Source organism: Eleutherodactylus coqui, chromosome 4, assembly GCF_035609145.1.
Source record: "Eleutherodactylus coqui strain aEleCoq1 chromosome 4, aEleCoq1.hap1, whole genome shotgun sequence".
Classification (NCBI taxonomy): Eukaryota; Metazoa; Chordata; class Amphibia; order Anura; family Eleutherodactylidae; genus Eleutherodactylus; species Eleutherodactylus coqui.
Genome location: NC_089840.1, coordinates 31,705,249 through 31,716,086, shown reverse-complemented (window position 1 = coordinate 31,716,086; position 10,838 = coordinate 31,705,249). Strand labels below are relative to the sequence as shown.

The 10,838-nt window shown below is 45.0% G+C and overlaps 1 protein-coding gene across 6 annotated transcripts in view; it reads right to left on the bottom strand.

Moving 5' to 3' along the window:
* Positions 1–307: 307 nt before the first annotated feature.
* The window catches only part of ST3GAL6 (ST3 beta-galactoside alpha-2,3-sialyltransferase 6), a 139,850-nt gene continuing 129,319 nt past the window's right edge, over positions 308–10,838 (bottom strand). For all 6 annotated transcript variants that reach the window (XM_066599166.1, XM_066599165.1, XM_066599162.1 and 3 more), the window contains 3 exons: positions 8,482–8,619; positions 6,680–6,832; positions 308–3,937 (listed from right to left, as the gene is read on the bottom strand). In XM_066599166.1, coding sequence (XP_066455263.1) covers positions 3,857–3,937; positions 6,680–6,832; positions 8,482–8,619 — 372 coding nt within the window. In that variant the 3' untranslated portion in view covers positions 308–3,856. The remainder of the gene's footprint in view (positions 3,938–6,679; positions 6,833–8,481; positions 8,620–10,838) is intronic.

Below are 10,838 nucleotides of genomic sequence, written 5' to 3'. Positions count from 1 at the left end.
ACTGGGTATTAAAGCGATCCAAGTACGGTTCAGTGTAACGGGTGGGTGTTTGGGGGGGGGGGGGGGGGGTCTTGTGTCTTAGGGTCATAAATACTAAAACAATTGCTGGAACTTTTCACTGATTGGACAGATATTTCTTGCCTGTAGACATGGTACAGATAATGTGACATGCAGCAGACGAGACAAACAAATAAGCAAGTCCACCCATGAATAAAAGCTGCATGCATGGTCCTCGCACGCCAAGGCTATGACGTGATCGCATACAGAGTCCGTGACATCAATCATATGAAGACACAGCGACTTGATGTTATCCCAGCTAACATGTGTGAACTTTTAATAACTCAAACCATCAGGGTGTACCAGCCTCGGACATACAACATATACAGTGTAACGTGTATCTACAGGATGATGAATTGGCTCTTCACAACTTAAATAACATACAAAAACCAAAATAAAAGTCAGACATAAACGCTGATCACATGATTCGTACAAGGCAGAGGCTGCGGAAATGGGCCCAACAATTGCGTAAGAACAGGTGCCATTACTGTGCCCATTGCCTCAGGGCACGGGGATGCAGATATGTGCTGATTCTTCACGTTAATACTGCTTACTACTTACAGAACAAATAAATACACATCAATGATTCGGTCTTTCTTTAAGGCACAGATTTGAATAAAGACATCTACAAAAGGGAGCATGGAGACCCGTTAAATGGCATCCAATGGGGTAGCAGTAACCTAGGGCACACGATGTGTACATAATGGGCTCCTCTTCTGACTCATACCAAGCGGTACATGTGAGTGGAAGGTTAACATCCATTGTCGATAGCCCACTTGAAAGGGTCAATTCAGATGCCCGCTGACGGGTTAGTGGTTGCTTGCACCCGGCGTGTGCCTTGGTACTAATCAAGGAGTTCTCCAATTTCAGGTTGGTAAATGCTTAAATGGATGCTTTGGGGGAAAACTTTTCCTCATTTCCACGGAGTGCAATTGGCATCCTGGACCTTTTAGATCAGATGACGTACTAACCAATCCCTTCACTGATGAGTAAGCCGCTGCAGTCCAGTCGCTGCTCATCCCACGTGACCACAGATTGGGAGCGACTGTCTTTTTTCATTCCTAAAGGCCCATTTACATGGAGCAATGATCGCTAAAAAGTCATTGAAAAGCGATCATTGCGTCTAAATTCGCGCCCATTGTGCACGTTACGTGCACTGCTAGCTGATCGTTAAATTCAGTCCAACCTAGAAATCGGCGTTCAGCCTTATCAGCATTTCTCCATGGAGAGTGCTGATAGTATTGTTTCCTCATGGAGAACAAAGGATCTGAACGGAGAGAAGAGCCCTCAGGGTATTAACTGCATTTAGCGAAGGCTTCATTTACGCACTTAATTGCTCTTAAGTAGATACTTAATAGTTTATGCAAAATGATCGCTCAACGCTGTCACTCAAACTGTCGTTTGAGCGATCATCGGGCCGTGTAAATGGGCCTTTAGAGACTGACTTTGCAGCTTAATAAAGGAAATCGCTTGCAGTCAACAGAGCAGGTGTCGGAGGATTCAACCAGTCACAGCGGAGGTCACATGGCACGATGGGGGTCTGGAATGGATCAACACCGATAAATTTAGGGATAGTTATTGGATAACTGTGCTTTCTGAAAACTTTTGACATAGGGACATGTCAAAAGTTTTCATCACTGGGGGGTCAGGTGCTTAGAATCCCACCAATCGCTATAGAATGAGCAGCTGAAGGGCTCGAGAAAGTGCTGTCACTGCTCACTAGCTGAAGACGAGCCCATAGACTTGCTTCTGAGTCCATCTTCAGATAGGATGAGGGGTCTTCTGCAGTCAGACCCCAAGCAATCAAAACATTTGACAGCTCAAAAGTTCTATTAAAGTAGTTACACTTTACGGATATTATTTCCCCCAATATGCCAACTGCACCCCAGGGAGATGAGAAGAAGTTTCTCCAGAGTGACACTAAGTGTCCCATCAATTTGGATCACCCACCTGATCTGATATTGGAGACACTACGGAGATATGGGGAATATCATGCAGGACCTGGGTGTAATACTGTGTGCAGCCGCACGGTAGAGGATCTCAACTGAAGGGACATTTGTAATCAGCGTATAAGGAAAATGATAGCACATTCTAGTCTCTGCATTTTCAAGATCTGTTTGCTGCGAGTGAATGAAATCCTTCGCAGTCGGCATCCAATCCAGTCCTGCTCAGAAGTGCGGGGCGGCTACAATTATTTGCAGTTGGTCCAGACAATCCCCTGGAAGCTGAATGTGTCTAGACTCCAGATACATTTGACCTGCACAGATACAATGTAGCAAATGATCAGGATAGTGAAACGTTTTGCACTGAGTTTACAGAAGACACAATGAGATTCGTCTCACAGCTGCAAGAATGAATAAATCTGGGAGGTTTTCAGCTTCCGGTGGTGAACAAATACGTTTGTCTTCACCGACAGCAAAATGATCTTGAAAACCGCAGAAGCTGAAGAGCACAAAACGCTTTATAATCCGATAATTAAAGGGGATTTCTAGGTGTAAAAAATTGTATTGGGGTAATGATCGGTAAAAAGACCTATACCCACCTTTGTGGTGGCCCCCCTGTGCAGAACCGCAGCTCTTTGGTAGCTGCCGGTCCGATCCTGGAAGAGACTCCAGCAGTCAAGTGCCGTTCATCTCAGCCAATCACTGGCCTGGCCTTATAGATGCACGAGCAGCACGTGATTCTCGCGGACAGCGATCGGCTGAGCAGTTGAACGGGATGCGACTGCTGCAGTCTCTTCTATGATCAAACCAGCAGCAGTGGCCATCAGAAAGGGGAGTAGAGATTTTATTCCATTATCTCCCCATATTTTTTTTTTTATCTTCAACACTTGGAAAACCCCAGTAAGTTGTATTTAATATAAGAAAAAAAAAAGGGGGGGGACGGGACACCCCTTTAAATTTTTTTTTAAACCCCTTTAAGGCTGAGTTCACACATGCATTTAAGCAAATCGCAAAAAAAAAAAAAACGTAATGAGGTTCAAGTTAGATTTTTTTTTGTACGTGGCCTTTTTTCTTCTTTTACCTTAACATATGCATTTTGCTGGTATTTTCCAACTCCGGTGAGCAGCCAATGGGAAGAATGCCAGCGAACAAGGCATTGAGACCACGCTGCGTTTACAAAACAGGCCAAAACCGATACCAAAACACAGTGTGCGTGTAGACTTACTTTGCTACAGACTTAAAAGTAACATCTGGCCGCAGCGTTTTGGGCCAAAAAAAATTAAAAAATTCACAAAAAATCTTGCAAAACGCTGTGTGAATCCAGCCCAACAGTACGATCCGTGATGCCGTCTCTATATCCACAGGCAGTGATACAGAGTTAGTGAACAGGAGAAAGCAAAGCATCATGGGAGCTGGGAGGCCTCGGGACTTGGGTTCTCTGGATGATGCAGACGGTCGCCCAACGTCATATCGACTTTATTAACAAAGATGAGAAGAAATAATTAAAGACCAGTAACTGAAAAGGAGAAATATAATACATTATCGCTTCATTACAGTCATGTACAATCGTCAGCCATCGCATCTCCTTCATCAGCTCGGCAGGAGGCAATGCTGCAGTCCTTATATTACATAATGGCTCATCCAGTTCCAGGCAGCGGCTGTTCTGCGCTGCTCGTGATCAAGGTATTGTCTCTTGTCGGATCCGCCAGGCCGGATGACTCCAGAATCATCACCTTGGGATTCGCACAAAAAAGTCCTTGGTTTAAAAAAAAAAAAAAATTTGCAAAATATATAAAAATATGAATACTGTACAGCAGGTGATCGTGTCCCATGAGATTCCGGGCGGCGCCCATTCTTTACGTCAGATTGGTTACTGTTTTGTGATCAATAAGGTCCCTAAGAAACATCTGTTCTGCTGATATATTGTGGTATTCGTTCTGCAAAGGGAAAGAGAAGACAATGGACGTAAGGCAGCATTTACAAGACACCTCAGAAAGTGACCCCCGCCTTAAAGGGGTTGTACAGGGAGGGAAAATACTGGTTTTTGTAATGTCGAAAACTCCACTTCCGGCCCCAGTTCTGATATCGGGGTCACATGGTATGGTCCTCGGGGTGCTTGTGATGTCATGGCAGGGGCTGGCAGTGTGGCTAATTTCACTAACTAAGCCAGCCCCCGTTCTCTGTCATGGCCAACGCAGCCAGAAGTGGAAGTTCCGAAATCACTGGAGCAGGTGCATCCATCCCAGGACAACCACTTAAAGGCATTGTACCACAGTTGCAGGTTACCCCCTATCTACAGGATAGGGTATAAGTTGCTAATCGGTGGGGGTCTCAGCGCGAAGACCCCGCCAATCTTAAGAATGGAGTCCGGTCTACCCCCACAATTAGCATGAAGAAGGCACTGGCTGAGTATGCGTGGTCAGTCCCATTGATAGTGAATGGAGTGCCAGTGCACTTGTGCGACCAGCGCTCCATTCAGTCTCCTCCTCACTGTGGGAGTGGTGGGGTTATACAGTATACCCCACAGAATAAAGGACAGAGGACCCCCAATCTCAGTGGCTAGACCCCAACCGATCAGCAAGTTATTCCTTTTCCTGTGGATAGGGGATAACTTGAAATTCCAGGTTCAATGAGCTTGCAAGCATTATGAAGTCCAGGGCTTGACAAAACCCAGGCACAAATACCATGACAGCGCTGCTCGCTTCTTGACTCTTTGCAGAATGTCTCAATGAGAGAGGTGTGTGCACAGAGCCTCCTGAAGAGAGCCATGCTGTGAGCCTGCGCTAATGTCAAAGAGGCACGGCGTAAGAATAGGGGACCTGAGGAGTATAAAAAAGCAGCTTCCCGGACCCCCATTTCGTAACCATAGAGCCCCAGAACGTGGTTCATAAGGTTCCCTTTAAGTATCATTCTCTGTTAGCAAGCAGCAACATACAGAAGCCAGTCCAGTCACAGGATGCTCATATGCAGCTTCCCGCCAGCAGAGGGCCCTTCCACCACTTTTTGAAACTAATTTTGTCCCTTGTTTGTGCAGACCCCGACCCTGCGAACACAACAGAATCATAAGACCCTGCGCTCCCTCACGGACTCCTTCAAGACATAATAAAAAACGATTTACAGTTTCATATTGAAAATGTATTCACACATAGAAAAAATGGCTGCCGGCTTTCTGTAAGGCTGACTTGTCCTACATTTCCTCTCCTCAATCCCTTAACGATGAGACATTTGTATGGTTCTTTCATCTCTGCGTTCCAAAGGCCATAACTTCTGTATTTCTCTGTGGACAGAGCGGTATGGGGGCTCGTTTTCTGGGAGACGGGGTGTATTTTACAACGACACCATGTAATGCAACATATAATGTATTGAAAAACTTTTAAAAGTTTCTGGGTGGGGTGAAACAGACAAAAAAAAATGTACCATTGTTTGGGGGTAGGGGAGTGGGGACTGTTCTAATGGTGTGCAGTGTAGTTACTTCCATTCTGCGCCTCAGTACGATTACAGGGACGACAAATTTATATGGTTTGTATAACGTTTTAAAAATAATGAGCTTTTTGCTGTCGCATTTTAACAGCTGTAACTTTATTTTTCCATTGACGACGCCGTTTGGTGGCTTGTTTTTGCGGAATGCACTGTAACTTTTATTGACATCCTTTTGGGGTGCATTTATTTTTGATCATTTTTTTTACCCATCCTTCCCCCCCAATGCTGCATTATGATTTTTTTTTTTAAATTATAGTATTCAACGTACAGAATAAATAATGTGAGATGTTATTGCCTTGGACTTTTTTTTATGCAGCTATACGAATTATATTCTTTTTATAGTTTAGATTTTATATATTAAAAAGGTTAACTTTTTATTTCAACTTGTTTTTTAAAAAATTTTCAGCCCCCGAGCAGGACTTGAACTTTCATCTTTTAATCAATACTGTTCTAAAAAAAAAAAAAAACTCTAATGATCCATTGGATCACGAATGATGTTCAGATCACTGAATTTACAGTCAGGCATCTGGAAAGTTAAAAAAAAACTTAAAGGGGTTGTCCCGCGCCGAAACGGGTTTTTTTTTTTTCAACAGCCCCCCCGTTCGGCGCGAGACAAACCCGATGCAGGGGTTAAAAAAGAAAACCGGACAGTGCTTACCTGAATCCCCGCGCTCCGGTGACTTCTTACTTACCTGGTGAAGATGGCCGCCGGGATCTTCCCCTCGGTGGACCGCAGGGCTTCTGTGCCGTCCATTGCCGATTCCAGCCTCCTGATTGGCTGGAATCGGCACGTGACGGGGCGGAGCTACCAGGAGCCGCTCTACGGCACAAGCGGCCCCATTCAGAAAAGAAGAAGACCGGACTGCGCAAGCGCGTCTAATCCGGCGATTAGACGCTGAAAATTAGACGGCTCCATGGAGACGAGGACGCTAGCAACGGAGCAGGTAAGTGAAAAACTTCTGATAACTTCTGTATGGCTCATAATTAATGCACAATGTACATTACAAAGTGCATTAATATGGCCATACAGAAGTGTATACCCCCACTTGCTTTCGCGGGACAACCCCTTTAAAGCTGGAGCCTTCTCGGTCGCCGGGAGCGGACACAGAAACATCTTCCTTCTTCCTGAAAGTAAGCCTGGAGATAGGAGGGCAATACATAAGGAGGATGTGATAGACAGACGGCCGTAAATCCTTTACCTGAGCCATTACAGACATTGTGTCGTTTCCATAATAATGAAGGGAACTATTTAAGGAGGTCAGGTTGTATTTAAATCCTGCGATATGGACTTCATTGCATATGTGCAACGCCAGCGTGATTGCAATGATGCCAGTTGTCGGGTGCTTTGGCTTCTGGAAAATAAAAGAGAGAGAAATAGAGTTACCGTAAGAGTCTGATCCTGCATCTAGCAATATCTGGGGACAACCACTAGGTGGCAGCATCGGCCAACTGTTCTAGTTCAGAGACATTGTAAATCCCTCCTATAACCCTGATAAATGTCTTCATTTAGCTTGAAGGAAACCCTATCTGATCCCTGACGGTGCCCGGGCTGCAGGCGCTACAGTATATAGTGGTCCGTCATTTATAGCGATGTCTTCAGGAGTTTTGGAAAACTTACATTTCAAAGTTTACATCAAGCGGCAGAAAGAAGTCCAGTGTGGCCCATTAACCCTTTCCAAGCCACTCTCTGATGTCTGAAGACATTATGATTGAAGGCTGTACAGCTCCTATGTGGGAAGACGTCCGACAGGGTATTCTTACTGTATATTACTGGCCGCTCTGTTGTTGGGGGCCTCTCTGGCATGTCGCATACTGTAGTACTGGCTCTGACCAGCAGATGGCGCCATTGTATAATGGCCGAAAGGATTGCTAAGGATTAATATTCATACATTCAGCCCGCCTCCGCTACTGAATGACCGGTATCTCTTTATGCACAGCAATATGAAGAGACCTGCCAATCAGCAGCAGTCGATGGGGGAAAACAGTGAATATATGATTAATGAGCACCAGATCCCCCTCCTCACCCCTAACTCTCTAATGTAAGTTTTCCAAAACTCCAGAAGTTATCAGCATATTCAAGTGAAAGATCACAAAAATCTGTGTGTATCGCTATACTGTAGCGCCCGCAGCCCGGGAATCATTAAGGACCGAACAGGTTCCCTTTAAAGATGGTTTATTAGCTTTCCGGACTGTTAAATAAATACTTGCATTTCCTATTAAATAATGCAGGAACATGATTTTTTAAAGGCCCATTTACACGTAAAGACAATCTTGCAAACGGTTGAAAGATTGACAGTTTTAGCAATCGTTTTGCCTAAGGTCTTAATGGACATTAACACTTTATCGGTTTCATTTGCGTGTAAAAGGGCCTCCGGGAGCTGTTTGCAGAGCACAGCATGTGGTTTGAGCTCTGCACACAGCTCCATTATTCTCGCACGGGCCGTCAGCAGAATACAATGAAATCTCTAACTCCCGTGCAGAACACAGTGAGAGGTCCCTGTTATCTCTCGCCAGCTGAATGATGGATTTTAAGCTCACCTTCAAAATCATCGTTCAGCCAAGGAGTGAACGATGGCAGCATTTACACGCAACAATTATCACTCATGTGCCATCTTTTGAACGAATTTTGAGTGATAATCGTTGCGTGTAAATGGGCCTTCACTCTCTGCTGTGCCATTCCAATGTTAATCTGTCCAGTTGTTAATTTAGTCATAGATTATTCCAGGAGGAATAACAGAGGAACGTCCGAGTTTAGCGCTCTAATAGCCTTGTGATCTGGCAGTTATGAACAAGAACTGGATCATCAACACTTGTGATTTTTGTCTTCTCTGTGAGGACGGAGGCTGCACAGAACCCCACGCACCCCGCGCGATGCTCCCTATAGAGCTGTATTACAGTATCATTCTCCCCTAGACATAATATAGAGTGAAGCAGCCCCATAATACAACATCCCACGGAGTGGCTGCCAAGATAAAGAGGCGGTAAGAGGGGACGGACTTACTTCTGTCTTGGGAAAGCTGGTTGGAAAGTTCAGTAGGTTTTGAGAGACTTGTTTGAGTATTAAAGGGTTGAGGACTCGGAGCTGATGAGGCTGGTAGATTAATCTCATGGCAGGTTTCCTCCAAAAACCATACGTGCTCTGCAACGAGGAAGCATAATGGGATCGAGCGGGAGGAAAAACAGCGGTAAAAATACGTACTGCGGCGGTCAGAAGCACAAAATATACAATCGCAGCGCTTTCACGCCTGCGCTGGGGATTCTGTTTTCCGGTATTTGCAGCCGTATTCATGTTAGAACCTTCCAGCCGGAGATTCCGACACAGATGTGAAACCGCCCTTCATGTTATCAGCGCTCCGGACACGCCTGTCATACTTGTACGCCCCATAAAACAACAAGACTGCAGCAGTTTGTGCCACTCGGATGGTATTCTTCCTGAAATGTATGAATACACTTACCAACTGAGTGTTACTGCTCTCCTTGTCAATAGGGTGTACCCCTACACAGGCGGGCACTGCCAGCCGCAAACAGGCAGCTCAGCGTCTGTAAGGATAAGCCCCTTTCAGCAGGGCAGTAGTGACACCCAGTTGTCAATTTATTCATACACGTATGCTGAGAACAGACGCTCCAGAACTGATATTTAATGGAGATTAGATAGTAAAACAGACGAGTCGGCAGAGCGGAGCTTCTATTTACAGAAAGCATGGCTTGAATTGTATGTGAATACCCCCGATGTACACTGAATGGCCCCTTTATTAGAGACCCCAGGCTTTTCACAATTGGAGCCTTGACCCCCAGAGTGCAGAGGAAAATCAGGTGACAAGTTTTCCGTGGATCCCTTCCTGTCAGGCTGGTGCAGTAATGGTGCAGGGATGGTTTTTTGGCAAATCCTGGGTCCTCTGATATCTGTGGATGGACGGCTCGACGAACTGCTGCTGATCCGAAGGCCAAAGCAGATCCAAGATGCTACTGGATGGGGGTCTCTAAAAGTGGCCATTCAATGTATTTGGCAATCATCTCTGACTTCACAGTGACAATTAGTAGAGAGCGGTGACACACGCCATTTCATCTCTCCCTTTAATTATCCCCGCCACATCTCCTCTACTGGATTGCTTTTAGGTCAATCAACAGAGATTTAGCAGTAAGAGGAGAAATTAACAGTATAATGTACTGAGATCCATTGTCTGAGCTGATGCAGTAAGAAATAGGTCGGCCAGCAACTGATATGATGCTCCCCATTCTTCTAAAGAAGTACTGCAGCAGCTGAGATGGCTGGAAAACTTAATGCAGGTGTAATATTAGGTCTCCGGGAAGTGAGAGGGTTTGCAGCTTATGTTAAACACATAATATATACACCTTATTGATGCAACATCATCAGCAGGATGTCTGACAGCAAATATTATTAGACATCCTGCTTATTCTTCAGGGACATGTAAATAAAGTCAGAGAGATGCATGAAGGAGTGCTGTAGTCACCGCGCTCATGTCTGACATACATGAGTATACTGGGTGCACACCACCGCCAAATCCTGATATAGGAGCTTCCGACTCCTTCACAGATGATTGACAGCTTTCATCCGCTAGTGTATTTTGAGAGAAGGCTGTCAATCAGCTGTGGGAGGAGCAGGCAGCTCACAGATATCAAGGACTGCAGAGAACATGATTGATTGAACTATCAGCACCAGGATACTGCAGGAAACAAAGTAAGTGACCTGTGCAGGAATCAGGGGTCACTAGTTTAGGCTGCCCTCACACACCGACGGTCAGCAAAAACATGGTGACGGATTGTCCTTAAATGCAGGACCTCACGCACACAGGACAAATAAAAGTGAACTTTTATCTGTAAACAAAAAGTTTGATCGAGTCAAGAACTACAAACAAAAAACAAAAAGCAAGCGCCCGGAGTCAAAGTCGATTTACATGTTACATTTGAAATGAGAGCAAGTCTGGATCCTCTGACCCACCGCATTATTAGCAGCTCTCTTCCATATATAATACACTCCTCTGACCCACTGCATTATTAGCAGCTCTCTCCCATATATAATGCACTCCTCTAACCCACTGCATTATTAGCAGCTCTCTTCCATATATAATGCACTCCTCTGACCCATTGCATTATTAGCAGCTCTCTCCCATATATAATGCACTCCTCTGACCCACTGCATTATTAGCAGCTCTCTTCCATATATAATGCACTCCTCTAACGCACTGCATTATTAGCAGCTCTCTCCCATATATAATGCACTCCTCTGACCCATTGCATTATTAGCAGCTCTCTTCCATATATAATACACTCCTCTGACCCACCGCATTATTAGCAGCTCTCTCCCATATATAATGCACTCCTCTGACCTACTGCATT